The sequence below is a fragment of the Recurvomyces mirabilis genome, assembly GCF_035927965.1.
Source record: "Recurvomyces mirabilis strain CCFEE 5264 chromosome Unknown scaffold_7, whole genome shotgun sequence".
NCBI classification, from domain to species: Eukaryota; Fungi; Ascomycota; class Dothideomycetes; order Mycosphaerellales; family Teratosphaeriaceae; genus Recurvomyces; species Recurvomyces mirabilis.
In genome coordinates, this window is record NW_027041941.1 from 199,044 (window position 1) to 226,179 (window position 27,136).

Below are 27,136 nucleotides of genomic sequence, written 5' to 3' on the forward strand. Positions count from 1 at the left end.
CGCTCGGCTTTTGCCCGGCCACGACAAACCTCTCGACTTACATCTTTTGTCTCTTTGGCTACATTCGACACTGACCTTAGACATGAGTATCTCAATTGCTCCCTATTGCTTTTTGTCTACTTCACAGCTTTGAGACTTCAAGTCACCATTATCGCAACATAGACCAACAAGTAATACCATTCAAATGCAACCGTCCGTCTCAATCCAATGGCTTCTCGCGAGCACGTTCAAGACACTGGTGAGCAGAAATTGGGCACTCAAGTCTCATGCCGTCCGCAACACGGTATGATTTGAGGCTCACAATAGAAATGGAGTCTATTCGCAGAAAATGCTCATACACGCTACCAGAGGAAATCTCGCATATCTACAAAACAAACATGCTCCAACTCACCCACCTGAATCGTAACAGCATATCCCCACCCTATATCAAACTCTCCTCCTCCCCATTCTGCTGCTGCCCATTCTGCTTCCCCTTACCCTGACCCTCCTCCTCGCCGTCCCTCGTATCCTTGTCAGCACCCTCCTTCTTCCTCTCCTGCCTTCCATACCACTCATCCAAAACCTTCTTCGGAATCCGATTCAACAACTCCTTAGGATAAATCCTCAACAACTCCCACGCCTGATCCAGGCCATCGAAAATAGACCGCTTATCATACGCCCCCTGGGCAATATACCCCTTCTCGAACTTCTCCAAAAATTCCAAAGATAATTTATCCTCGTTGCTCAGCGCCTCCTCGCCCACCACGGCTTTCATGCTCGCGGCGTCGCGCCCGATGGCGTATTTGGCGTAGAGTTGGTTGGAGACATCCGAGTGGTCTTTGCGGGTGTGGCCTTCGCCGATGGCGGATTTCATCAGCCGGGACAGGGAGGGGAGGACGTTGATGGGGGGGTAGATGCCCTTGTTGTGGAGCTGGCGGTCGACGAAGATTTGGCCTTCGGTGATGTAGCCCGTTAGGTCGGGGATGGGGTGGGTGATGTCTGGGGTAAAAATGCGATTAGTATGTGGAGGATGTATTTTGTGTGTGATTGGAGAAAAGGGGGGGGGTGTAGGTACCATCGTTGGGCATGGTCAAGATGGGGATCTGCGTGATACTGCCGTTGCGGCCTTCCACACGACCGGCGCGCTCGTAGATGGTGGACAAATCCGTGTACATGTAACCTGGGTATCCACGACGACCAGGTACTTCTTCTCTGGCAGCCGAGACCTCACGAAGGGCGTCGCAGTAGGATGTCATATCCGTCAAGATGACGAGGACGTGCTTCTCCAGCTGGTAGGCGTAGTACTCGGCGGTTGTGAGAGCAAGACGGGGCGTGATAATACGTTCGATGCTGTAGCGATGTTAGCCTGGCTGTGACAAGTAATCAGTGATAATGGGCAGAAACTGACGTAGGATCGTTGGCCAGGTTCAAGAAAAGAGTAACCCTCTCCATACTCCCATTCTCCTCGAAATCCCTCGTGAAGAAGCGGCTGGTCTCCAAGTTCACACCCATAGCACCGAAAACAATGCTGAAATTGTCATCGTGATCATCATGCACACCTTTATTCACCTCCCTCTGCTGCTGTTCCTGCTGCTTCACCAGACCCGACTGTCTGCAGATCTGCGCGGCGATTTCATTATGAGGAAGACCGGCAGCGGAGAAGATGGGAATCTTCTGTCCTCGGGCGATGGAGTTCATCGTATCAATCGCACTGATACCAGTCGAAATCATCTCCTCGGGGTACAACCTCGCGTATGGATTGATGGGCGATCCATTGATGTCCAGGTAGTCCTCAGCCAACACTTTGGGACCTTTATCAATAGCCCTTCCACTGCCGTCGAAGATTCTGCCCAACATGTCCTCGCTCACGCCCAATTTCAGGCTGTGGCCGGTGAATTCGACTTTCGTCTTCTTGACATCGATGCCGCTCGTTCCCTCGAAGACCTGCACCACGGCGCGGTTGCCTCGGGCTTCGAGGACTTGGCCGCTTCGCTCGGTGCCGTCGGGGAGGGTGAGGGAGACGATTTCATTGAAGCGGGGAAATTTAACCTGTAGGTTATTGTCAGCTGGTGTCCTAGAGTGTAGTACAGACCTTGCCATCTTCTGAGGAGACAGACATTCTCTAGGATGACCAATGGACCTAAACAAGTCGTTAGCATTCATGTCGTTGGTGTGAGCTTAACGGTGTAGAAGCGAAGCCTACCATTCACACCCCCGATAGTGTTATAGCGTATCCGAGGCGTAACCCTCATTTGCCGAGGGTCAACGGAGGTGCCATCGTCCTTTGCCATTGTGGACCGCGGTGATGCTGGTGGGTGAAGACGTGGGTGGATCGAAGATGGCTGCCTTTTCTGAGGCTACGGCGACGGAGGCGTGGTTATCAAGTGCCTTGTGTGTATACTCGAGCTCTATCAGTAGCGAACGGGGTATTTCTCTCTCAACATGTACAGTTGTGCCGGCCCAGAAACGCTGCACAATGGCATGAAGTGAAGGTTAATAATGATTGAGAGACAGCTTCATCATCCAAGCTCCAAGCGAGAAGCAGCGGCCCGAGCTCAGGACGTCACCCAAATCGAATCGACTCGGCTGTGCCGCCACGTGCGGGCTGGATCGAGATAGCTACGGGGGGAAAACAACGATATCTGGTGGTGTATCGTAGACGACATCTCGGTAGGTCCCCCCCCGTTCAATTGGCTCCGTCGACAATCGGCATCCGGAAATTCCCTTGACCGGAAAAGCATCATCGGAATGCGAACCTTCGCCATACATGCCGAACGAAGGGAAAGGAAGCGAGTCAATGTACTGATCTGATCTAGTCTAAGCTCCATGTACAATCGACACAGATCTCAGTCTCCTACCCTCACCTTCCCCTTCCCCACCACTCCCTTCCCTTCCACCGCCACCTGACCCGTCCCCTTCTCCTTCCCCTCCCCATCGACCACCCCACCATCATCCAACCTCCCCTCCTCCCGCTGCTCCTCCCAATGCAACTGTTCCGCCTGCTCAATACACCGCATATTCGCCGCCGCCTTATTCATCGTCTCCTCATACTCCTCCCCCTCATCACTATCAAATACGATCCCGCCCCCCGCTTGCAAATACGCCACCCCTTGCTTAACAAGCATCGTGCGCAGAGCAATACACGTATCCATCGCGCCCTCCGTCTCCACCCCTCTCACCATCTCTGTATGATCAGATGAGCTGGTTGTCTCATGCACATTGACTGTATTAAAACCGAAATATCCCACCGCCCCAGCATAAACCCCCCGTTTCTCCTCCTCCAACTCAGCAATCAATTCCATCGCCCTCACCTTCGGCGCCCCCGACACCGTCCCAGCAGGAAAAATCGACCGGAAAGCATCGAACCTCGTCTTCCCCTCCCTCAACATCCCACTGACTTCCGAAACCAAGTGCTGCACATGCGAAAACCGCTGCACCACCATCAACTTCTCCACTTTCGTGGTCAACGGATCACACACCCGATTGACATCGTTCCGGGCCAAGTCAACCAGCATGACGTGTTCCGCTCGATCCTTCAACGAAGCGCGAAGGGTAGCCGCTAGCTCCGCGTCTTGGGCGGGCGTCGCACCCCTCTTCACAGTCCCAGCGATAGGATGGTTGATTATCCTCGTTTTGCCGCCGGGAGTGGGCTCGGCTTTGACGAGGAGTTCGGGGCTGGCGCCGACGATTTGGAAGCCGGCGCAGTCGAGGTAGAAGAGGTAAGGGCTGGGGTTTACTGTTCTGAGATGGCGGTAGATGTTGAACGGATGGAGGTCCGTGGGGCGTGCGATGCGTTGGCTGGGAACGGCTTGGATGATGTCGCCGGCGACGATGTGTTGTTTTAGTTTCGTGACGTGGGCTTCGTAGCCTGGGCGGCCGATGTTGGAGGTGTATTGTTGATCGAGATTTACGGAGCCTTGGGGTGGGAGGGGGACGTCGGTTTGCTTTAGAATCTTCAAGATGTTGGCGATTGTTTTTCGGCAGGCTTCGTATGCTTGGGCCAGCGCGTCCTTCCCTGCATCCTCGTCCTTCCCAGGAACGTGGAGGTATGTTATAACCATGACCTTCTGGAAGAAATGATCCACCGCGACAATCGTATCATATAGCATAAACAGGCTCTCCGGTACCTCTAGAACATCTTTCATCGGTCTCTTGGTCTTGGGCTCGAAGTACATGACGCAATCGTAGCCGACATAGCCTATGGCTCCTCCAGTCATGGGTGGGAGACGTAGGGATGGAATTTCTGCTACTCGATACTTGGATAGTTGCTCGTCGAGACGAGGCAGAGGATCGCCTTCGAAGCCATGGCTGGGACCGGATGTGAGGGTCTCGCGTGGGTCGGCGCCGACGAAGCTGTAGCGGCCGATTGTCTCGGTCGTGGCGGCGGATTCAAAGAGGAAGGAGAGGTTGGAGGTGGAGCTGAACTACACATCAGCAAGCATAATCGATTGTTGTAGTAGTGCAGGACATACTGGGCGGCAATCTTCAGATAGATACTAGACGGAGTCAAGAATTCCGACGAGATGGATGCCGTGACTGGTATGAGGTTTGGAGCATTGCTGAGCTTCCGTCCAGCTTCCACGATGCTTGTAACATCCTCGAACGATGGCTGCACTGTGAGCTAGGACATTATTGTCAGTCGATATCATATGAAGCATATACTTGGACAGTTGACACACATTGGCAGGCATGGCTCGTCCGCCTCGTCTGGTTAATCAACAGGTCTAGGCGAAGTCAGGAATACAAACCAGCTCATTGGGCATGCATTTGCGCTGACTTCTTGTGTCCCGTATGCGTATACGTCTTCACTCATAGGCCTGTCGGTATTATTGAGTCGTCCTGACTAACACGTCCGAATTCACGAATTCTCGGATCTATTGACCCGAAGCCCTATTTCGATGCGCAGCACCAGCCACCACTCCACGTACCGCACGCGCCAGACTCAAAAGTTATGCAGGTCGCAGGTCATTGGCAAAACTCTATATCGGTCGTTCCTGCCATTGTGTAAGGTCACGAGGGCTGGGGTAGGTTCAAAATGGCCGCGACCGACTACCCCACGTTGTCTTTCCCATTTCCTCCCACATCACCTTCACACCTTTGCGACTCCACCTCTACCTCCGCCATCACCACTCCCTCCCCTGCGCCGAGCACAAGACTTCCGTGGAGAGTTCCTGGGCCAAGTACAAGATACCACATCTCTGAGCGCCCTCAGTCCAGACGTCCGCGCTTCCAGTCTTCGATCACCATACCGATCGCGCCGAGATTGAGCACCGAACGGAGAGCGTATCGACGGACGCAGAGTTCCGCCCTTCTTCCCACCCACGGAAGCCTAACACCACCTACTGCCAGCGAACACAGTCGAAGTCCACTCCTCCGATTCGCTTCCACCGCCACAATGCCGAGTACAGCCACCATGAGCGGTCCACTCACGCCGGCCAAGCAAATCGCAAGATTCAGCGACGCGATGGGTCTACGCGACTCGCCATTCTCAGACTACTTCACTGACGATGCGCGGTCGATCGAGCATATTTCCGGAGGGGCAGTGTACGATATGCCATCTTCGCAAACCCAGCAGATGCTCGTGCGACTCAACAAGCTACAAGCTCAACTCATGCGCGCGGGAGAAGATGGAGGCGACGCGCTGAATATCGTTGGCAGGAAGCTGAGTGAGATTGAGAATGATATGGATGCCTTGCACTCGCAGACTAGAGTTGCGCCGGAACTGGATGATTCAGGCCTCTTCATGGACGATGACGATGAGCCGGCTGCTACAACTCCGGCGAGGGCATCGACGGCTGAAGGATACTTTGGTGGCTTTAATGGGACGTTGGAAGAGGCAGAGGATGATGTCACGCCGGAGGAGAAGGCGGCGGAGCGCGATTATCAGCTTGTTGAGGCGCAGCGTGTGCTGGACAATGTCACGAAGGCGCAGGAGGAATTGAGAAAGAGGCATGCGGAGCTTGTGCAGCTCAACGACGATCGGGCTGTGCAGATCGAGGATTACGAGCACGAGGTTGAGGAACTAAGATCCGAGAATGAGTCGCTGAGGTCAGAATTGGGGCTTGATCATAGTGAGCTGCTTTTCATGAAGTTACAGCTCAAGTCGTTGGAGGTGGAGCTGGACGGGGAAAGTGAGGAAGATCAGAGCAGCAGACGCTCGCGGACACTGGAAGAAATGGACAAATGGCGGAGCGATTGGCATGATGTTGATGCTCGACTCAGGAAACGCCGTGGCAGGTATGGGGTTGTTACCGAAGAGGACAAGCGTACTTCGCAACGAGACAGGCTTAATGCAGGAGATAGTAGCGATGAGGATGATGAAGACTCCTGGTATCTTGAAACGGTGACAAGGTGTGCCAGTCGTGGTCGGAGGGTCGCTAGTATCACCATTCGACGCATGAACAGGTCCAACCAGCCCTTCGGTTCCGATGGAGCAGCGGACGACCTCTCAGCACACACAGTAAAGGATGATAGCAAGTCGCAAGTAGCAAAGGATGCCGCCACGCAGCAAAAGACGGCTGAAAACCAGCCCGACGAGCTCCGAGCATCACAAAAGCAATACTCCGCCACATCACCCCACCCAGCCTACACGGACCAAAGCACCCAAACCTCACACAACAACTCCACATCAACACCCACCCAACACGACATACCCCGACCCCCCTTCAACCGCCCCCACCTCTCAAACTCAAGTGACGACGACGACGACACAGCCTCCGAATGCGCCGTCACCACCTCCTCTCCAACCCCCCTAACACAATCCCCTCTCATACCGCCCCGGAAAGCCGTTCTGACAAGATTACCGAATCTGCCTCCTTTACCCCTGCCTTTGCCAACACCAGCGGCTAAGACGGCATGGAGGGAGTTGTGGGAGGGGTTGAATTCTTTTGCTGGGATGGCAGGGGCGGAGGATGAGGGGGGTGAGGGGAGGAAATAGGAAGTAGGATTTTCGATGGTGATGGGGAGATGGGAGGGGGCTTGGGAGCGATTGTGTGCGTGGGACTTGGTGCGAGGGCTGGGACCGGGACCGTGAGGAGCAGGTGCAGCCGGCATTGGATAGCCTTGCATGGCACCAGGGCATGTGTTGGATCAGGAGCGCTACAAACGAGCCTGGAGATGTGTTATCGCTCACTAGCCAGCTGCACAAAAATAATGACCAACGAGCGATGAGGAAGTCCTTGAAAACGTGAAAGGGAATATCATTGGTCGTGAATTTCTCAGCTTCTTCGACCTATCTCGTATCACTTTTCTTACTCTGGTCTTCGCCATAAGAGTAGATCGCAATGACCGTCTTCGCAGTCTTAGCTCCCATGCGCTCTCTTTCTGCTGTCTTGTGATCGTGACTGAACTGACAGTGAAGCAAGCTAATCACTATCCGAATCGCTCGCAGCACGAACATCGTCGTCGTCCTCCTCCTGAGCCGACTGCTTGCTACCCTTACTCTTGGCAGCGGCAGCACGAGCATTGGCCTCTTCATCCTTCTGCTTCTGGACGATGCCGTAGGTAATCTTGTGGGAAGCCTGCGTGAATTTGTCAGTGATCCAATTGTCTCATATTGATAGTATGCCCATGGGGTGCAAGGAGAAAGTAGGCTTACAGCTGGAATCTTTGCAAAATTGCTGTTGCTCGTGGTGGAGCCGTCGTAGGTACTATTGTTTGTGCTGCGGGAGCCACTGGTAAAGGAGCTGGTCTGCTTGACGCGCAAGTGAGGCGGAGTGACGACGCGACGAGGCCCGTTCACACCGGAAGGGACAGCAGCACCGCCACCAGAAGAAGTGCAGGAGATGGATGGAGTCCTACCGTCACCACCATGCTGACCAGTGGCCGCATAGCTCCTGAAGCCGCTCGAAGAGCCCGGTTGGAGCGGCACGCCACCTGTGTTCGAGGTCTGGTAGCCCAAGCTGCTGGTACCGCCACCACTACCAGTGAGACTCAGGCCCGCCATTGTGCTGCCACAAGTCGTAGTCGCATCGTCGGAGTCCTCGCCATAGCTCCCGCCACCGCTGCTGCCGCTGTTGTTGGAGTAATCGGAGTCGTTGCCGCCGGGCTCCATATTGGCCCGCTTCTCCATGCATTCCCAGCAGTACTAGACATGATTGCGATCAGCTACCATTCGTCCTGGCAAGAGACTTGATGGCCTCTACGCAGCGTTCGAGTGCATTGACTTACCGCATTGTCAGGGTTCCTCACTTGCGCCTTGGAGAACTTGTTGCGATCCTTGACCGTATCACAGCCCTGGCAGTAGAACTCGAATTTTGGGCCCGGCGTGCAAATCACGCAGACGATGACACGAGAGGTCTGGGGGTCGAAGGATTTGGCTTTGTTTGGGTCGGCGATCCATTTCTTCAGCTCGAGCTTCTGCTTCTCGGAGAAGAAGGAGATGCACTTCATCTTGCCGTTGCATTTGTTGCCATTGCAGCGGGTTCTGTTGGGCAGCATTAGTGCGAGGCCAAAGGCTAGGTTTGTGGATATGGAGGGTACTTGGCTGGGAGCTTGACGCGCCTGGTATCCTGTCAGTACTTGTTCTGTCTCAAGGCATGATGCTAGGGCTCACTCTAGGGCGGCGCTCCCGACGCTACCATTGTAGCTCATGTAGCTGTTGCCGACCATGTTGATTGTTGGTCTGTTGGTAGGCTGGTGGTTGATGGTTGGGAGAGTTTGTGAGAATGAATGTTGTTGTTTGCTCGGGAAGATCAAATACGAGCCAATGACTTCGAATATTACTAGGCAGCCGCCAAGACATACACGAGGAAGGAACGCCCGGTAAGCTCACTCGCACCTCCTCACTTTGACACCCACGTGCTCCTTCCGCTTACAGCATCACAAGCTAAAGGCGTCACTCCTTCCCACCGAATAATCTTCGGCATTCCGATCAAAGCTATATCAACAACAAGTTACCCTCACTCCCCGAGGATCGCGAAGGAGATAATGTAATCGGATAACATCCTGCTTCGGGTGATCGTGCAAGACAGCATCTCTGACTTCATGTCATTGGTGTTCCCGTCAGGATATATGGGTTCGAGTCCTATTCGCCTTCGAGGTCGTTGCCGTGCGTGCGTGACAATGCTATGTGTGTCAGTTCGATTCTGGCGTTCTTCAGCACCTTTTTGGTCTTGTTCGAACCAAGGGAAGTGAGGTCATGGATGTTGATTGACTGTTCACTTTCCTTTCGCTCTTCATACATTTGCCGAACCTTCGTGTTCTTCTCTCCTTAACCTCGCCAAGGTCGCTCGGCCAGCACTACTTGCGTTACCTTTACCAATCTCGGTCGTGATCCACTCTCCTATCCGACACATCTCATCCAGATCTATGCCGGTCTTCGCGCCCAAGCTGTGAAGCATGTATACCAGATCCTCAGTCGCCACATTACCTGTCGCACCGGGAGAGTATGGACACCCACCCAGCCCGCCCACAGCACTGTCGAAGGTTCTGATGCCATGGTCAAGGGACACCATCGTGTTGAGCAGAGCCTGACCGAATGTATCATGGAAGTGCAACGCCAAGTCTTCATTCCGTACGCCAGCTTCACTCAATGTGCGAAGAAGCTTGCCCGTTCGCGGCGCAGTACCCATGCCTGTGGTGTCTGCTACACTTATCTCATCCGCACCCATTTCCAATAACTTCACAGCTAAGTCTGCGACAACATGGGGGTCCGTCTCTGGTCCTTCGAATGGACAACCAAGAGCTACGGAAATGTACGCTCGCACTGGGATCCCTTGCGCTCGGCTGGAGGACATGAGTGGAGCAAAGCGATCGAGAGATTCTTGAATGCTGCAATTCGTGTTCTTCTTGCTGAAAGCTTCCGTCGCGGCAAGGAAGATGGAGACTTCGTGTTTGTGGCCGTTGCGCTCATTAGACATGCTTTGACTGTCCTGCTGCATTGCGTCCGAATTGGAAGTGTGCAGAGCAGGGCCTGAGTCGTGTGGTGGCGAGGGTGGAGGAGTTGGGTATGTATCTTGCGATGGCTTTACGAAGCCATCCATAACCTTGAAGAAGTTGTCCAACCCTCTGGTATTGGGGAGAAGCCATTGATATGTTATAGGATGAGGTGACGAAGGCGGGCTTCGCAGGACTTGGGACAGGACTTCGTCTGAAGCTGCCATCTAATGGACACATCTCAGTCTACATACATCTAACACAAGAGTACTAGACTCTGGATAGCATACCTGCGGCACCCACTTCGGATGTGAGAACGACCCAGCTTCGATTGTTTCAACGCCCGTACCTGCAAGCCTCCTCACTAGCTCCAATTTGGTATCTACTGGTATACTGGTCTTCTCGTTCTGCAGTCCATCCCTCGGGCCGACTTCAATAATTCTGACATGGTCTGCGAAGGACTTCCTCGTGGTCGAAAAGGTTCGGCGTGACAGGTGACGGTATGCCCTCTGGCCGAGACGAGTTGTGTTTGAAAGAGTCATCTGGAGCCTGGGTGAACGTTATTGGTTTGGGGCACACTCTTTTTGATGTGTAAGACGTAAGATGTCCTTGACGGACAAGGTGTAGTCGTGGTCCAGCTCAAGTGAAGGTGAAGTCGAGACGAGCTTCTGCGACATCGGGGGCCGAGGTCGATTGATATCGTGTTTCTCCTTCTTCAGCATTGAAAAGTGTTACATCGCACCACCACGAATACAAAGCGTACCCTGTCATGGCGATATCAGAATATGGTAATTGGCGACATCGAACCAAAAGAGTAACCAGGACAGCATACTGGATCGCTCCTTAGAAGACGTGCCTGCGAGCCACCACCCGGCAAAAGCCTCTGCAATTTGCTTAAACAGAGGATCTTAGCATACATGCCTTCTCGCTGTACCGCATCAGCCTGCAGCATCAGCTGGGGATGTCTACATGCAAATCAAGGCCCTTATACGGAGTCTCTGTAGAGACAAAGGTCACCCGGACCAGCTTCGCCTGCTTCATCACGGCTAGGCCTGCCGAGTGGATGATTGCAGCGATCCCGCGTGGCAACGTGAACACAGTTCTTCGGTTGCTCGCATGCTGTCTGATGGATGCACAAGAGCCAACCTGTATCCGCTGTCGTTCATGCATCCATCCGAGCCCGGGTTGATGTCTGCAATCATCGGAAGACACAAATTCAGCTTCTAAGTCATATTGCCTTCGCAGGTTTGCTCCTTTCACAGGCATGTTTTGGACAGCCGCTATTGCGACTAGTCGATCTCAGACGTCGTTACAAACAGTGCGCACAGCAGGTCCTGCCCACCATCAGGTATCCCGAGGAAGACCGTGGTCCCGAGCAGTGAACGGAACGTGGTTCGATGTGACACTAATCTGGTTCTGATCATTCACGAACGGCGCATGGCTACCATCCACCCGGTCTTTCCGTGACTTCTCGAAATGTCCCAACGACTGTGCGACCATGAGCATGCGATCTAACCATACAGATACTGCATTTGCTACATCATGGCACGTGTGAAACGGAAAGTGTTGTCACGAATCAGCTAATGCCAGTAGACAGCGCGTGCACCATGATCAAATGAGGCACACTTACCCAGACCGCCTTTTGTTGGTGGTCGCAAACCATGCCGTGGACTATGCACGGAAGATCACAGTATGTTCGACCACGTAACACAAACGTTTGCGTGGCTGCAGTGGTCGCGCAACTAGCCGACCACTCGTGTCTCCAAGCCAACTTTTCCAATACCAAGCATCCCTACAACTCAGAGATCGTGCGCAAGAGGTGCGTGAGTCCATGCGATGCGTTTGCTCACGTTGTGGCAGAGCACATTTCTTGAGTGTGTCCCTTGCGTCCCTTCAGCTAGGAATGTCTCGAAGACACCCGACGTTTCTGCGGCAGCCCTGTTAGCCGCATCCGGCGCACGCAACCCACCAACAAAGAACAAAGAAAGCTTCTCGGAGTACTGCTTGGTCGTGACCCAGCAATGCGTCAAATGCGCAACAATCAGAAGCTGGCCCTACTATGGTGGCCGTGCTCGTCATTGGACAAAGAAATGGCATACCCATGGTCGCCTGGAGGATAATAAAGACAAAGAATTCCTATGGCCTCTCCCTTCGCGATAATGGCAAAGCAGTACTCGTCACGAGTAGCTATTGGGCGTTGCGATTCTTCATTGTCAGAGGGTAGCATGCCAGTGGGATCCAAGACCCTGCCACGATTGTCCTCCCAATGTCTGCCGTCCAAAGCTCCTTGCCATCATTGCCTATGCCGTGGGAGAAGCACCCTGCCTTTCAAACGCCGTCTACGGATGATACCCGCCGCATCGTATTCACAAGACAGCTGTGGCAGCGAACCATGCCAGACGGGAGCAGTAATGAGCCAGATGTCTTGAACCAGTCTCAGAGCCAGGACACTGTCACAGAGCATAACAACTCTGCTACGCCTACCATACGTCCCTCCTCCAACACATCCACTCGCTCTCAGCGCCGCTCACCCAGTCCGTCGAGAGGCTCGAAAACGCCATTGACGCCTGAGGAGAGTCCACCTTTCAAGTCAACAAGGAAACGCACCGCTGGCATTGTGGAGATCGAAGACAAAGAGCTGGACAGTTCCACGACCACGCCGCTACATTCGAGAGGTAGCAGTGGCGACTCCACGGCTCACGTTTGCATCTGCCAGCCTGACCCCAAGATCCCCAGACCACGAAACGGTAAGTCCCCGTGCCTGTTAGCTGACGGTGTAACGTACTGACCAAGTAAGCTTTCATACTATATCGACAACACCACCAAGCACAGGTCGTGTCGCAGAATCCGGGTCTTGCCAATCCTGAAATATCCAAGATTATTGGCGAGCAGTGGCAGAACCAGCCTACGGATATCAAGAACAAGTGGAAGGCGCTTGCGGAAGAAGAGAAGTTGCGGCACCAGCAGCAATATCCTCAGTATCGCTATCAACCGAAGCGTAACGGTCGACGCGGTAGTGTCACGTCTGAGGCTAACGGCGAGAAGCCAAAGTGTCATAAGTGTGGTGGTCGGAGTCTTGTGGCTCCTTCGTCTGCTCTGTTTCCTGCTTCCAACAGCGCGAGTCCAGCATCGGTACCGACCACGCCAGGAACAGCTCTCACACCAATCTCTCGCACTTTGCCACCAGTGTTCCGAGAGCTCAGCATTCAATCACCAGCTGGTCGTCGAATGGCACGTACGATGCACAGCAGCAGTAACATGTCGCCGCACTACAACGGCCACATTGACGAGCGCGATGAGGTGGGTCCATTGAGCCCAGACGTCAAGCGTCGCAAGTACAGTGATCATCTTGCTTCTGGTGCACGCAACATGCCACCACGGTACGTTCCTGCTGGAGGTCCACAAGTTGGTCCAGGCACACCATTCCCATTTAGCCAGCCGACACCACAACATCCCTTACCGCCAGCCATCACTCAAGTCCGTCGTGAGAGTTTGCCCGGCATCAGAGGTGTCGTCAGCCCACCGGGTCCTATGCCACCTCCACCCCGACCAGGTATGGGCTATCAGCAGCATCGCATGTCGCAAGGCCATGTCGGACCAGATCGCTCACTCATACTGCCACCACTACAGAACAACAGTATAAGTGGCCCTTCAAGCACTGCAGCTCTTGCAGGCAGATCAGCCGAGGAGCACATTATGGCCATGTCGTTCAGATATAAGGTCAAAGTGCTCAGCCAAGTCGCGCCGCCAGCTCCGCACCGCTCGACACCTCGCGGACCTTTGATCGTCATCGAAGGCGATAGTGTTGACGCCGTTGAGGAGCTCGGTCAATGGCTGTACAATGAACTGAAGAAAGGCGATGACCTCGGCGTGACTCTGATCGATGGTCCAGACATGGCCGCCAACGACAGCAAGAAGCCAATGGTTCAATATCATCTTCTCGCGACAGAGTGGCTAGCAAAGAGCGATGAGATCATCCACTCGCTGTTCTACGACCCGTCATCTGTAGCCTTGGACCACGCTATGGATGACGCTACGCCCATCAGCGAACGTCCAATGTCCGATCGTGATCTTGACGAGAACTACGACGACAACCAGACGCCGCCTCGAACGGCCGTTCCGGCTATCACTACCTCCAAGCCGGGCCCAGAAGAGTCGATGGACGTTGACAAGACGCCTACAAATGCCAGACATCCTACTTCCACCAACACCACAACCGTCGTACTACCCAAGAAAAAACCAATAGTCCTCATACCAAACTACAGCCTAGCAACAAGCAACACCTTCGCCCTCCGCATCCCGATTGGCCCTCACGACCCGTACTCGCCTAGTGATCACTGGCAGTGGACAGCGACGCAATGGCGTGGTATCGTGGGCCCAGATCTCACGATCTTCGTCCGTGATGCCGTGGTAGGCGAGCAAGGCAAAGCGACGGTGGAGATTGTGGAGGAGAGTGGGTTGATGAGTGTGAGGCGCACGGTCGTGGGTGGGGAAGAAGACGGGAAGCAGGAATTAGAGGCTAGTGTGCTCAGGAGGTTGGGATTTGAGGTCGGGGAGTGGGTGAGGACGTTCGGCGCCGACAAGGGGCGGAATGCTTGAGGTGCTAAAGCGAATGAATCTTGAGGTCTCGGTGCGTTCATGTATGGTCTGTCTAAGGGAGTCTGATAGAGGGCAGTAAGCGTGTATGGATAGAAGGAAATCGCACGACCATGTTATTGCTCAGCGCTACGCTATTCTATACGTCGCCGTTAACGCAGGATCGATTGTTTCTCGCACTGCTGCCCCTCAAAGCACATGTAGAATCGATCGACGCCATGCGCAAAAGGTATATGCCTGCACGGCCGTATGCGATCTGTACACCAACGTTATGCCATGCGATGCTGCGAAACCCAATTCATCCTATGTTCATGCACAGCAAGCCAAGTGCGCCTATACAAGGCGTGTACATAACCTCGACCTCCCACACTCACGTCCTTCCGTTTCCGCCGTCCTTGCCGTTGGTAGATCCTTGTCGAAAGACAACCCTCCTCGTCCCTCCAGCTTTGCCCAGCTCACCCCAAAATTTACTTCCTTTACCCTTCTCATCTCGACTCTTATCAGTAGAGTTCGTAGCACTGGAAACCTTAGCTCGCTCAAGCATTCCCTCGACCCATCTGGCTTTCTGCTCCGGTAAGTCTTTGCCTGCACTGCCGGGGCCAGACAAGGCGGAATTGCTGAGCGGCCAGTGAGATGATTGGGATTGTGGTGTGGTTTGCTGCTTACTACCGGGGCGACTTCCGGGTCGATTAAGGCTATTTGCCGTGGAAGGTCTGGAGTTGGTCTTGGCGGTAGATACGGTCGACTTGGGTGTGTAGAAAGACGGAGTGTCAGGGAAGGAATCTCCCGCGGCGGTAGGACTATCCTGCTCGCCATTCTCCGAACCCGTGCTATCATCCATAGTGAATCTTGCTTGTGCCGTGCCGATCGTTGGTGTGGCAGGCGTCCCTCTACTAGCAGTAGCGTTGACAGCAGAAGAGCTACTAACCTTTCGTGCCGACGCACCACCAACTGTATCGACCGTTTGCAACTCTAGACCTCGCTCACCGCCCGCCCCAGAGACTGTGCGCGAACCATGATGCTCAGCATACTGCCTCAGATAGTCGGCCAGATCAGCCCAGCCTCCACCTACGCGCACCATGACTCTCTCGTTCTCGCCAACAAGGCGAACGAACAGCTTGATAGGCTCATCTCTTCCAGCTTGAGTAAGGTGGTAAACCTTGACGTCTTCGGCAGATTTCTTGAGAGAAGCCTCAGCAGGCGCTAGGGTCATATCTGCTGCCGTCGAGTTGATAGAGGAAATACGACCGGGAGCTTTCGGCCTGCGTGCATCTGCTTTCTTGCCCGAGTCGGGTGTTTTGGCACCGGGTCGTGCTTTGAACTTGATGGCGTGTGATGGCAATCGATCCAGAACATCACTAACATGTCTGTCGAAAGTATCCTCGCCAGGCTTGAGCGGACCATCCCGGCTCGCAGGTTTCGTCGGAGTGGCAGCGCCGTTCACGAAGCGCGAGGACTTTTGTCCTCGTTTCGCCATTGCTGCGTTGAGTGGTGCGAAGGGTGAGTTGGTTGACGAAGCAGTACCACGTGGCGAGTCGTCTCCAACTTCGCCATCACCGTTGCTGTCCGTCTGATGCCTCTCAGCGCCAGCAATACTATGCCTCACAGACGAGAAAGATGATGGAACAAAATGCGTCACCTTCTCAGGCGAATGATCTCGACTCCCGATAGGGCTTACCGGACTCCTGGGCCTACTGCTTGGTCGACTGTTGCCTCGGCTTCCAGGTAGACTAACGATACCCATAGGTGGTGATGGAAAGACAAGGTTACTTCTGTACTCCATCGGACTCGTGGGCATGCTATCCGCACCGGGCTCGATAGCCGAGACTGGTTCTCGAGGCGTGAGAGGCGCAGAGCGGGGACCGGCGCCTATACTGGCACTACCACCTGATCCGAACAGTTGGCTACTCCTGTTCCTGGACATATCGATACTGCGGAGTGCGCTGCGTGGAAGCGAAGCGATAGAGGCCATGCTAGCACGATTGACAAGGACAGGCTTGGCGTCCATGATTTCTGCTCCGGGCGAGCTTGCGTCTGTGTCTGCGGACTGATTACGGGTGTGGCCATATCCGCTCTCTGCTGCGACTTGGCTGTGTAAGTCTGGTATATGGAGTCTAAGTGGTGGTGAGACGGGCGAGACTGAACGTGACCGGGCGTGATGCATCTGTGCGATGCCATTCACATCGTCTTGCGCGTGGTTCGGGTCAGGAAAGTATCCCGATCCTGCGTGCTGTTCCGCTGTATCGTCAATAAGCACCACCCGTCCTCGACTCGCCGGCCGTTGCCTTGGCACCTCCACAGCAGAGTCATCAGCATCCGTACCAAAGATGAACCCGTCGTCCATCGTACGTTCGCCTTTTGTATCCTCGCCCGGTATCGGCAGAGCAAGGTCGAACATATCAAACTCGCCATGTCGATCTTCGAGCATTCCCTCACTGACAGTAGGCACCTCACTCCTCTTCCTCGCATGCCTCGGTCTTTGCTGCTGGCTCATTGTCTGCTCCATAGACCTAGATGTCTGTAACTCCAGATCCGGAGAGTTCGGGAAACTGTCTACGAGGAAGCGATCGAAAGCATTGGTCTCCATGGCGATTCTTGGGCTAAGGATCTCTGGACTTGAGTCATCTGCTTCTATAGCTTCTTCAGCCTCTGCTGGAATTGTCTGAGGCTCATGGTTTTGTGGTGACTGTGAGTCCAAGTCTTCTTTGACAGGACTATTCGTGCCCGTATGCGTCGGGAATGCCAAGGGCCAGTCAGCTGGGTACTGTACCTCTTGCAGGGCTTTCGAGCTCGATGGTCGTCGTGTGGTGCTGGCCATACTGCGTGTAGGCTGATAGGTCTCGGGCTTGATCCGCTCTAGACGTCTCTCCTGACTCTGATAGGGCCCGCGAGATGCGTCCGAGAGAGTGCGATGTCGCGAGTCATTTGATCGAGACCGTGGCATACCTCCAGGCATGTCAAGATACGAGGCTTCTCGCGACGGCATGCGCTGGCGATGTGGGATGCTGATTGGTACGGAGTCGACTGTGACGCCGCTGTAATTTTCGCTCCGTGCTTGTGATGCTTGCGAACGATACGACAGACTTCTGCTGCGCTTCATGGCATCATGTGGGTTGAGCGTGGATTCATTTGCGGGCGGACTGGTAGCCGGAGGACTTTGACCACCCCACACGACTCCATTATTGCTATCGCCTCTAGGACGTTTGCTATCCTTCTCCTTCGCCGAATTGTTTGAAATCTGCGAGCTCGACCGACTGGGCTCAGGTGTCTTATCTTTCTTGAACAGCCTCGTGAACGCATTACTAGCGTGCTCGAACGGGCGCACAGGAGACTTGACCTGGCGCTGCAGGCTCGTGGCGCGCTCGAGATCGCCATTAGCGAAAGCTGCGCGCTTCTTTGCCACATTCGAGGTCGAACCAAAATTCTCATCGTTCTGTATCTGTGCCGCCATGTCTGGTATCACAAACCTCTCATCTGCGTCCTTCTCAGTATTCTCAGCCACTGGATGGATCTCGCTAGGGTCATCGTAATTGATCACTATTGGCATATGTCGTGATCGTTTGCTTGGGCTGTGCACCAGACTTGGTCGCACCAAGGAAGATGCGTCGATGTCATCCGCATCCCGACTGTGCTGGACTTGTCCTGAATCCTGCTCAGGTAGTGTTTGCGAGTCTTCCCGCGGCATGTTGCGTCCATCACTTGGTAGGTTGGGCACGATGAAGGATCGCACAGTACCAGCTCGTATTTGCTCGGGTGGCTGGTCGTAGATATCACTCACTGGCCGCGACGTCGGGGCGATCAGAGAATCATGATCACGGGTGTCGTCTTCCTTAGTGAACGTTTCAGACACCTTTCGACTGTCGTCGGCGTATGGCTGAGCCGTGAGCATCTCTTCAGCTTTCGCGTGCTCGACACCGCGACTTTCCGCTACTCTAGCCGTCCGCCACTCATCCTCCAGTACCTTCCTCTCCGCATGCACCACCCATTCGCTATACGCGGACTCCAAGGTCTCGAAGTCCTCGATCCACGGCTCTGGTACAGTTTCCTTACGGCCTTCGAGCTGGTCGAGAAAGTTATCGAGTCGACGGCCCAGACTATTGACCTGCCTTTCGATCACACCTTGCATGTCTTGCATCTTCTCGTGGGTCAGATCCCCGCTGCTCAAATCGGAATCAAGGGCAGACGACACTGCTATTGCCGCCCAGCCTTGATCCAGGTCTCGTTGCGCTTGTGCCAGGTCTGCTAGAAAGGCAGAAGCTTGTCGACATATCAGCAAGCGAATAGTCCAGACGTCCAGCAAGCGATTCAAGCTTGACAGATATGGAAGTGCTTGTAATATCGTCGCTGTGATCAATGCCGTGAAGTCATCCAGATGGCGGACGTCGGGCTGTACAGCTGACACGTTCACGCTATTGCGTGCGAACCACGGATTGTCCCCTCCAGAGCGTCCATGTGCCGATAACACGAACCGTTTCATATCCTCCAGATCCAGCCCGTCTCGCTCTCGTGCGATCTCGTCCGCTCTAAGCTCGTAGGCGTACACCAAGCCACTGGCTATGCTGCCTGAGTACGCGGCCTCGTCACCCTCCTCCATATAATCCGGCATCTCAAACGTGCCTGGCCATTCCCAACTCTCTAGCTCCCGCACCCACGATCTGAGATCCAGGCATGCTTTTGCCGCCTTCGCTCCAAATGCTCGTTCTGGTGTCGAGGCAGCATCGAAGCTGTTCGTTAGAGCGCCATGGGTGCTATCGTGTCGGCTCGGCGCATCTGTGCTAAAAGCTCGTAGCGTCGCAGTTGGTGAGAGGTCGCGAAGTAAAGGATCATAGTCACGTGCTTGTCGTACTGGAGACCGTGAAGGCGAGCGCGACTGTAATCGTCGATGGTACGAAGCGGACGAAGACAACTTTGGCGGGTGGATGGTCGGGTTGGGAAAGGCCATTGTAGCTGTCCGGCAGCTGAGTATATGCAGCGCCGACCTAGGACGATTGTCCGCAACTATTGGCGGATGGCGTAGAGCCAGGACAATGGTTCATGACCATCTCTGTAGGTTGAGGAGAGAACTCCGGATGCTATGATACTAAGGCAGTCAAGATCTATGTATGCACAGATGTGCGAAGGATGCGGGCCGGCTGTTCGTATCAAGGACGATCACCAAAACGTGCCGCTGAGTCCTGGTTCACAACCAACGGCCGTGCATTCGAGGTGGGCCAACGCAGGCAAGAAGAAGCAGAGACAGCGAGCCAAGTCCAAGGTAGGTGTGTCTGTGTGTCTGTCTGGCGGTGTACGGTCAAGCAATAGCGCCGTGAGCAATTCTCATTCACCAATGCGTGGGTTACTTTTGCATACGCGTTGGAGCTTCCCTTACACCTCCGCGCTCTTAGGCCGATCGGGCGTCATACCGAGTGCCCGGCTCGGGGATTGTTACATGAAGCCTGCGCTAGTCATGCAAATCCCTGTTGCATCTGCTTTGATCAGATTACCATTTCATGTGTACGAGAATGCCATTCACACCGCGAAGCATTTTCGCCTATCACCAATCCCAGGTCAGAGACAGCTACTTGAAGCATCTGATAGAATATGGCTCCGGCAATGTATGCGCGGAGCACGTGCTTGTCGTAGATGTTCAGTGCCTCAGGCATGCATGCATGAAAGTTCGGTATGAGCTGCTGCCTCCCGAAACTACTACATGCGACCTGTGGACTGTACGTTCGTGTGAGGCCTGTGATATGACCTGAACTCGGACATGTGCATTACGACGACTTTGTTTGGTATAACAATATCGTGTGCGTCGTTAGCAGATCATAAGCCATCTGCCAGAAACCGTGGACTCGGCTATGCTCATCAGGACAGCTGCTCGCCACCAGGCTAGACGACAGTTATCGACGACTCGTATTCCGAGGATGTGATTCCCAAGCAGCTTGTTCGAGTAACAAGATGGACATCAATTCTCCAACACCGTCTGTCAGTACGCAGCGATCATCCTCGCATCACTCCAGCCTTGACCTTCAAGCGAGTACTCCTGGTACCTCCCCTGGATCGCATGGCACACATGCAACGTGGTCGAGGTCGCGCGGCAATACACAACGTTCAACCGATACCATCGCGTTTGTAGGCGACCTGCGCAACTACTTGGCCCTTGGTTGTATAGTCATATACGCATCTGGCTCGTGCGATCGAGGGGACGCCACGGAGGAGTGGCAAGAGCTTGACGATCTCTCTTTCCCTGCTCTTGGTGCATTTCTGGCGCCCGAATATGTCAGGTTGATGGAGGCTCATTGGCTCCGGGTCCAACTAAGATGCTCTGATGACGATGTGGATGTACTGATATTGCGCTTGTACGTGCTCCCGTACGATGCTGGACATCGCTTCGTGGATCGGCGCGACAGCAAACTATGGGCAGCACTCCAAAGTATACTGCCCGAAGTTGATGTCAGTCCTGAGACCTGGCATGGCAAAGGTGGCCGCAGTGGTCAGCACAAGTTCGACCCGTGGGCCACGAGAGACGAAGGTTCACTGTTTTACATGTTCAACAAGCTGTCATCGCCAGACCCGTCGAGCGATGCCGTCACTGAGCATTACGCCAAAGAGGCGCTCGAAGACCTTCTGGATCCTGCCTCAATCTTGCCTGGCCTCAAGACTGTGTTGTATCCGTACCAACGACGATCAGCAGGGCTGATGCTGCAACGTGAAGCCGCACCACGACTCGATCTTGATCCTCGCCTGGAGCAGCGCGTCGCTCCTGATGGCTCCACCTATTACTATGGTGCCAAAGAGCCACTATTTCTGCGGCAACCACGATACTTCGAGACATGCAAAGGCGGCATACTTGCAGAGACGATGGGTCTTGGCAAGACGGTCATACTCCTGGCTCTGACACTGGCGACGAAAGATCATTTGCCAAGGATTCCGCCTGCGTACGCCAACACTCCTGTCCGGCGAAAAGTCGGCTCGTTGTCAGATATGGCAGTATCGAACATTAACAGGAAGTCTATCCCATGGAAAGTTGAGTTCGCACGAATCAAGCATGCCGATGGCAACGAGATGAGTAGTTGCATTGCCAAGCTCGAGCGCTCACCACCAATGTATGAGATACCGCAAGAGCCGCAGCGATGGAACAGGAAGACTATCTTACCTCCGCCAAAGAAGATCACGCTAGCTGCCACCACAATCATCGTCGTACCGCGTAATCTGTGCAAGCAATGGCAGTCTGAATTGCAGAAGCACATAGGTGAGAACGCTTTGAAGGTATTGGTGATGGAGGATCTCAAGCGTGCTTTGCCACTACCTGAAGAGCTCCGAACCTACGATGTGGTACTCTTCAGTCGCAACAGATTCGAGCTAGAAATCAGGGACGGCTCCGACGAGCAGGGTCGGCGCATCCTCGCTACACAGCTTGTATGTCGTTGCCCATACATCGGTGCGACGCGCACTCGAGACTGCCACTGCATTCGGAACGACGACTTATACGACTCGCCGCTCAAGCACTTGCACTTCAAACGCTTAGTTATCGACGAAGGACATTTCTTCTCCAATAACAACAATACTGCGGTCACTGTGGCTAACAAGCTCGTGATAGCTGATCATCGCTGGGTAGTCAGTGGTACACCTGCTAAAGATCTACTCGGTGTCGAAGTAGACATATCTTCAACCGAGATGTGGTCAGGAGACAAAGATTGTCGCGAAGCCCTGCTTGAGCAGAGAAGCACTTTCAACCACAAGGAAGACACTGCAGGTGCGATCAAGAGTCTTGGCGCACTCGCCTCCAGCTTTCTCAAGATTAGACCATGGTATGCGCTGAGTATTGGCGAGCGCAAGGAAGCAGAGTGGGATGATTATATCTATCGTCACGAAGATGCTCGCAGAAGAACGTACTGTGGGTTCTCGACTTGTTTAAGACGAACACTCGAGGCTATGGTCGTCAAGACTCAGCCCGAAGATGTGGAGAGAGATATAGAGCTTCCACCGCTCCGCCACGAGATCATTCGTCTGGAGCCATCGTTCTACGATAAGCTTACGGTGAATCTTTTCACCTTGGTCCTGACGGCCAATGCTATCACGTCCGAGCGCACAGATGAAGACTATCTCTTCCACAAAAAGAGTGCTAAGCCTCGATATCAGCTCATCTCAAATCTACGACAGAGCGCATTTTTCTGGTCTGGCTTTAGCGAAGCGGACGTTCGAGCAAGTTTGGAAAACAGCGAACGCTATCTAGCGAAGGAAGGGACAAGTTGTAAGGATGCAGATCGTCAACTGCTGACCACCATGCTGGAGAGTGCTAGACTTGTTCTTTCCTCGAAGGGCTGGAAGTCCATGAGTCGATCACATGAGCTGGGCTTATTCGTCAACGGCTGGCCTTTGAATAGTGCCGATCACTGGAAGTTCGACAAGCCCATTTCGCCATTGCTGACAGGTATCTCGCAATTGCTTGGGGCACAAAAGCATGTCAATGAACGAGCTGGGCTACAAGATCCTGGCGAAGGTCTCGGTGGTGTTGGAATCAAAGTTTGTGCACCTGCAAAGCATGGCTCAATCAAGATGGAAGATGAGACGATGAGTAAAGCTGTTAAGCCATTGCTTACAAAGGCTGGTATACCTACATCGAGTCTTGATGGTGAGCCAGTGCTCAAGAGGCGCATATCTGGTAGTAAAATTTCGCCGAAGAAGTCTCAACGAGCTTTCAAGGTCACCAAGCCGCAGTATGGGAAGAAACCGAAGCGTACGATGTCATTACCCGCCAATTTCGACGTCGCTACAATCGACGACTCATTAGCTGGAGCCTCATCTAGCAGCAAAGCGGAGACCCCGAAGCGCAAACGTCGTCGCTCCGAACTCGAGGAAATACAGTTTGCCTCAGACTCTCCATATCTTCAAAGCAGCATCGTTGGGACAACCTCCGCCAAGCTAAGCTATCTCATTTCCCAGATTTCAAAGTATCACGAAAACGAGAAGATCTTGGTATTCTACGAGGGAGACAACATAGCCTACTACATCGCCCAAGCCCTCGAACTCTTGCATATCAAGCACGAGATCTACGCCAAGTCTTTGGCCGCTTCTCTGAAGTCTGAATATGTCGTTCGCTTCGACCAGGAGCAGCAAGATCGAGTCCTACTCATGGATGTCAAGCAAGCCGCCTTCGGCCTCAACTTGAGCTCCGCAAGTAGGATATACTTTGTGAACCCAGTCTGTCGGCCGGGGATTGAGGCACAGGCGATAAAGCGTGCACATCGCATTGGACAGACGAGAAAAGTTGTTGTGGAGACATTGGTTCTCAAGGGTACGATTGAGGAGAAGATGCTTGAACGCTCGAGAAGCATGACGAGAAGCGAGCACTTGGACGCGAAGGTGCTGGAAGACGATGGTGGGATGCGAGCGATCATTCAGAGTGCAGAGCTGTTAGATATTCAGCCGCATGAGAAGGAAGGATATGGGCAGATGGCTTCGCTTGAAGTACCACACCAGCTCTGGGGTAGAGACAGCTGGAAAGAGACTGTGGCCAATACATTCGTATCTGTACGAGCTGATGCAAAGCAAGATGATTCCCAGCAAGTCAAGAACAATATGGCTGAGAAGGGGAAAAAGAAGCAGCGCGTGATACAAGACTACACAAAGCTGAAGAAAGTGTGGAAAGAGACGGAGAAAGAAATAGTGCGGAGGAGGATCACTTTTCAGGATATCACACAGGCTGATGAGGAGGCGAGACTTATAGACGATGACGCTGATGACGCTGGTCCTAGCAGCGCGAAGAAGAGGAGAGTATTGGCTTTCGTGGACTGCACGGGTCAAGATCCGGAAGGTCGCTATGTCGAGAGTAGTGATGAGGAGCCTTTGGCTGATCTGCGAAATCGAAGGCTGTCCTTGGTCATGGCAACGAATGGTAATGGACATGGGCTGAGGCTCGATACGAAGTTTTGTACGCATAACGCGAGCTTCGCGGCCACTGCTCCGGACTTCTCGCCACTCATCAGTCCCACAGTGGGGCCTGTGGCATTGGCGACAACATGCGATTTAGGACGGCAGAGGATGTCCATTGAGACCCTTCTCAACGACGGCGATGCTGGACCGAGCTCGAGCAAAGTGTCGACTGAGGAGAGGCGGCGAAGTATTCTGCTGCAGGACATATTGCACTGTCTGTAAATATTGGAGGTCAAGTCTCCGTGTAATATCTAGCTGTACAGATAACCGCGTACGTATGCACAATCCAACAGCTTTCGTATGCCCTAGTGGATACGACCACCCCAAGGCTTCCTCATCTACATCCTCAAGCTCAATGCTTCTTCTTAGCCTTCTCCTCCTCCAATCCCCGAACATGATCATTAAATCTCCAGAACGCGAATCCGCCCTCAATGAATGCACTCGCCGTCCAATCCCAGAACAACTGCGTCCTCGGGCTAACGTTGTGCTTGATCAATTTATACTGCATAAAATACAGCATCTCACTCGTATGCATGAAAAGCATGAACGCCAGGATATAAGGCTGCGCCAGGAACAGGAACCTCGTGAAGTCATCTCCCACGATCCTAAGAAGATAGGCGTGCGTGTAAGAACCGGGAGTATACCATTTCCGCGACGCAAAAGCTAGGAAGGCAAAGCAGATTGCGGCAGCGGGAAAAGACCAGAGGCCAGTGGGTGGGAGGTATTCTTTCACAGTGATATCGGAGCGTTTGAGGGCGGTGACGGCTTCGCGGTCCATGATTACTACTCGCTCGCGTACTTCACCGAGTGAGGTGAGCGGAGGGGAGAAAGGGACTCGGTGGGTTTTGCCGGAGGTGATCAGAGTCAGGCCTTGGAGGTCCACGCCGGACATTGTGGTGTTGTGGGCTGTCCAGGGAGAAACGTGGAGGTAGTGTTGTGCGTAGCGGACGAGCTGGGAGATGTCAGTAGAGTACGTGCGTGCTGCGGTTGAGCTCCATGACATACGGAGTCGTGATGGTCGGCATTCATGTGGTTTATTATCCTGGCCTTGGTGGCGTTCTCTTTCGCTGTCTCGTCCGCCATATTGGGCGATGACGATGCTTTGGCTCGTGCCTTCCTATTGTGCCTTGATGTATATGGACCTTATGCTCAGTCGTTGTTGTTGGAAATGCTCTTGTCACAAGGTGAATGTTCGACCATGAATCATGAAGAAAATAATGTGGCGCTTGCTTCTGTGGCTTATCAATTCGACGATCTGCTGCTTACATGTTTGCTGCAGATTTACTTTGACTACATGGGATTGTCTATGGGATACTCTTTGCGATGCATCGACCGTGGATGCAGGTGGAAAGTCACCTTGTCGGCGACATAATAAGCAGACAAGAAATCGACGACTTGCGGTGAATGTCTGAGGCACATCTCGATGCTCAGCACGCGTGAAAACGTCGGAAGAGGGGCCGACAAAGCGAGCACAAGCGAAGGATACTCTCACGATCTGACTGGCTGCAAAATCACGATCTCCCAGCTCAAGAAGAATGAATTGGCTTGCGTCTCTTCCCAGCCATTCCCAATATCCGACGTTCTCCGTCGTCACCGGCCCCCCCCGGCTAGAGATCCGAGACGCAATGAGCTCCGCGCGATGGAAAGAAGGCATATCCTTGTCAGCTGTGGCTGTGCTCCCCACTAGCAGCACGAAACCGGTTTGATATCGATTGCATCAAGCAAGGATCCAACACGGCATTACGTCCGTCTCATGTGCCTGTGCGTCGTCCACTGTCAAAGAATTCCCCGTTTCTTGCTTGGCTAGCACTTTTACATCATTGATAAGCGAAGTATCCGCTTTGGACCCTACTGACTTCGATCTATCTTCCGACTCACGAGTCTTCTCCTTACAAGTACTGCTTCCTAAAGAACATGTCCGAGAAACAAGAAAGCGAACAACAAGTCTCCGGCAACGCAGAAGGCGGCATCAACGCTGGTGCGAGTGCAAAGGGCGAAGCGTCGGCAAAACAAACCAAGGAGAAGAAGACTCCTAAGAAACTGGGCGGTAAGAAGCCTGAGGCTAAACAGCAACCTACTCCCGACGCTACCAACGACGAAGCGGAAGGTGAAGCAGAGGCCAGTGCCGCAGCAGAAGCTGGTGCAGACGCAGACGCGGAAGCTGAGCCGCAGATGGAGGAACAGAAGGAACAGTCGCAGTCGCGACAGCAATCTCGACGACGCCAATCCCGTGGTCGGGGTGGCAAGGGCACGAAGCAGCAGGACTCCGACAGCGAGTCCGTAGCTCGCAGTGATGTGTCTGCTTCCGGTGGACGTCGCCAACGTCAACGCCAGAAGAAACAGCAAGGTGGTAAGGGCGGACCGCTAGACGACATCACTGAGAACGTTCCTGGTGGAGAGATGGTTGGTCAGGCTGGCGACATGGTGCAGAACACTGCTGGTGATGCAGTGAACCAGGTTGGTGATACGGCTGGTAAGGCTTTGGGTGGTCTGACTGGAGGACAGGGAGAGAAGGGTGGCGAGGAGGAGGAAGGTGGTGGGGAGCAGCTGCGTCTGAGACTGGAGCTGAACTTGGATATTGAGATTCAATTGAAGGCGAAGATCCACGGTGATCTTACTCTTGGTCTGCTTAACTAGACGGAATGTGATGGAAACGATATACATGTGGCAATGTTGTGCTATCAATCAATGCGATTTCCATCATACTTAAAATACAGCATCTTCACAATGATCTTCTGTACCTCATAATCGCATAATTTCGAGAGGAAAT

General features: G+C 53.6%; 10 protein-coding genes across 10 annotated transcripts; 4 read left to right on the forward strand and 6 right to left on the reverse strand.

Annotated features, from left to right (window-relative positions):
• Positions 1-421: 421 nt before the first annotated feature.
• VMA2 (Vacuolar ATP synthase subunit B) lies at positions 422-2,270 on the reverse strand (the record flags this gene model as incomplete). Its single annotated transcript, XM_064835976.1, has 5 exons — positions 422-978; positions 1,055-1,329; positions 1,388-2,028; positions 2,097-2,119; positions 2,183-2,270. 5 exons carry the CDS (start codon positions 2,268-2,270, stop codon positions 422-424), a joined length of 1,584 nt encoding a protein of 527 aa, XP_064696185.1.
• Positions 2,271-2,825: 555 nt separating this feature from the next.
• TRP2 (anthranilate synthase component 1) lies at positions 2,826-4,670 on the reverse strand (the record flags this gene model as incomplete). Its single annotated transcript, XM_064835977.1, has 3 exons — positions 2,826-4,398; positions 4,452-4,600; positions 4,659-4,670. The coding sequence occupies 3 exons, from the start codon at positions 4,668-4,670 to the stop codon at positions 2,826-2,828; spliced, it is 1,734 nt and encodes a 577-aa protein (XP_064696186.1).
• A 704-nt stretch (positions 4,671-5,374) lies between these two features.
• LTS14_003273 (uncharacterized protein) lies at positions 5,375-6,916 on the forward strand (the record flags this gene model as incomplete). The annotated part of the gene is made up of 1 exon (XM_064835978.1): positions 5,375-6,916. The coding sequence occupies one exon, from the start codon at positions 5,375-5,377 to the stop codon at positions 6,914-6,916; it is 1,542 nt and encodes a 513-aa protein (XP_064696187.1).
• A 427-nt stretch (positions 6,917-7,343) lies between these two features.
• Positions 7,344-8,589, reverse strand: LTS14_003274 (uncharacterized protein; the record flags this gene model as incomplete). The annotated part of the gene is made up of 5 exons (XM_064835979.1): positions 7,344-7,499; positions 7,577-8,065; positions 8,149-8,404; positions 8,461-8,481; positions 8,534-8,589. 5 exons carry the CDS (start codon positions 8,587-8,589, stop codon positions 7,344-7,346), a joined length of 978 nt encoding a protein of 325 aa, XP_064696188.1.
• Positions 8,590-9,155: 566 nt separating this feature from the next.
• Positions 9,156-10,397, reverse strand: LTS14_003275 (uncharacterized protein; the record flags this gene model as incomplete). The annotated part of the gene is made up of 2 exons (XM_064835980.1): positions 9,156-10,082; positions 10,146-10,397. The coding sequence occupies 2 exons, from the start codon at positions 10,395-10,397 to the stop codon at positions 9,156-9,158; spliced, it is 1,179 nt and encodes a 392-aa protein (XP_064696189.1).
• Positions 10,398-12,247: 1,850 nt separating this feature from the next.
• Positions 12,248-14,454, forward strand: RFG1 (slightly ste11-like protein; the record flags this gene model as incomplete). Its single annotated transcript, XM_064835981.1, has 2 exons — positions 12,248-12,602; positions 12,683-14,454. 2 exons carry the CDS (start codon positions 12,248-12,250, stop codon positions 14,452-14,454), a joined length of 2,127 nt encoding a protein of 708 aa, XP_064696190.1.
• A 367-nt stretch (positions 14,455-14,821) lies between these two features.
• Positions 14,822-19,393, reverse strand: LTS14_003277 (uncharacterized protein; the record flags this gene model as incomplete). The annotated part of the gene is made up of 1 exon (XM_064835982.1): positions 14,822-19,393. The coding sequence occupies one exon, from the start codon at positions 19,391-19,393 to the stop codon at positions 14,822-14,824; it is 4,572 nt and encodes a 1,523-aa protein (XP_064696191.1).
• A 995-nt stretch (positions 19,394-20,388) lies between these two features.
• Positions 20,389-24,588, forward strand: LTS14_003278 (uncharacterized protein; the record flags this gene model as incomplete). The annotated part of the gene is made up of 1 exon (XM_064835983.1): positions 20,389-24,588. One exon carries the CDS (start codon positions 20,389-20,391, stop codon positions 24,586-24,588), a length of 4,200 nt encoding a protein of 1,399 aa, XP_064696192.1.
• A 130-nt stretch (positions 24,589-24,718) lies between these two features.
• LTS14_003279 (uncharacterized protein) lies at positions 24,719-25,449 on the reverse strand (the record flags this gene model as incomplete). Its single annotated transcript, XM_064835984.1, has 2 exons — positions 24,719-25,318; positions 25,372-25,449. 2 exons carry the CDS (start codon positions 25,447-25,449, stop codon positions 24,719-24,721), a joined length of 678 nt encoding a protein of 225 aa, XP_064696193.1.
• An 831-nt stretch (positions 25,450-26,280) lies between these two features.
• Positions 26,281-27,003, forward strand: LTS14_003280 (uncharacterized protein; the record flags this gene model as incomplete). Its single annotated transcript, XM_064835985.1, has 1 exon — positions 26,281-27,003. The coding sequence occupies one exon, from the start codon at positions 26,281-26,283 to the stop codon at positions 27,001-27,003; it is 723 nt and encodes a 240-aa protein (XP_064696194.1).
• Positions 27,004-27,136: the final 133 nt, after the last annotated feature.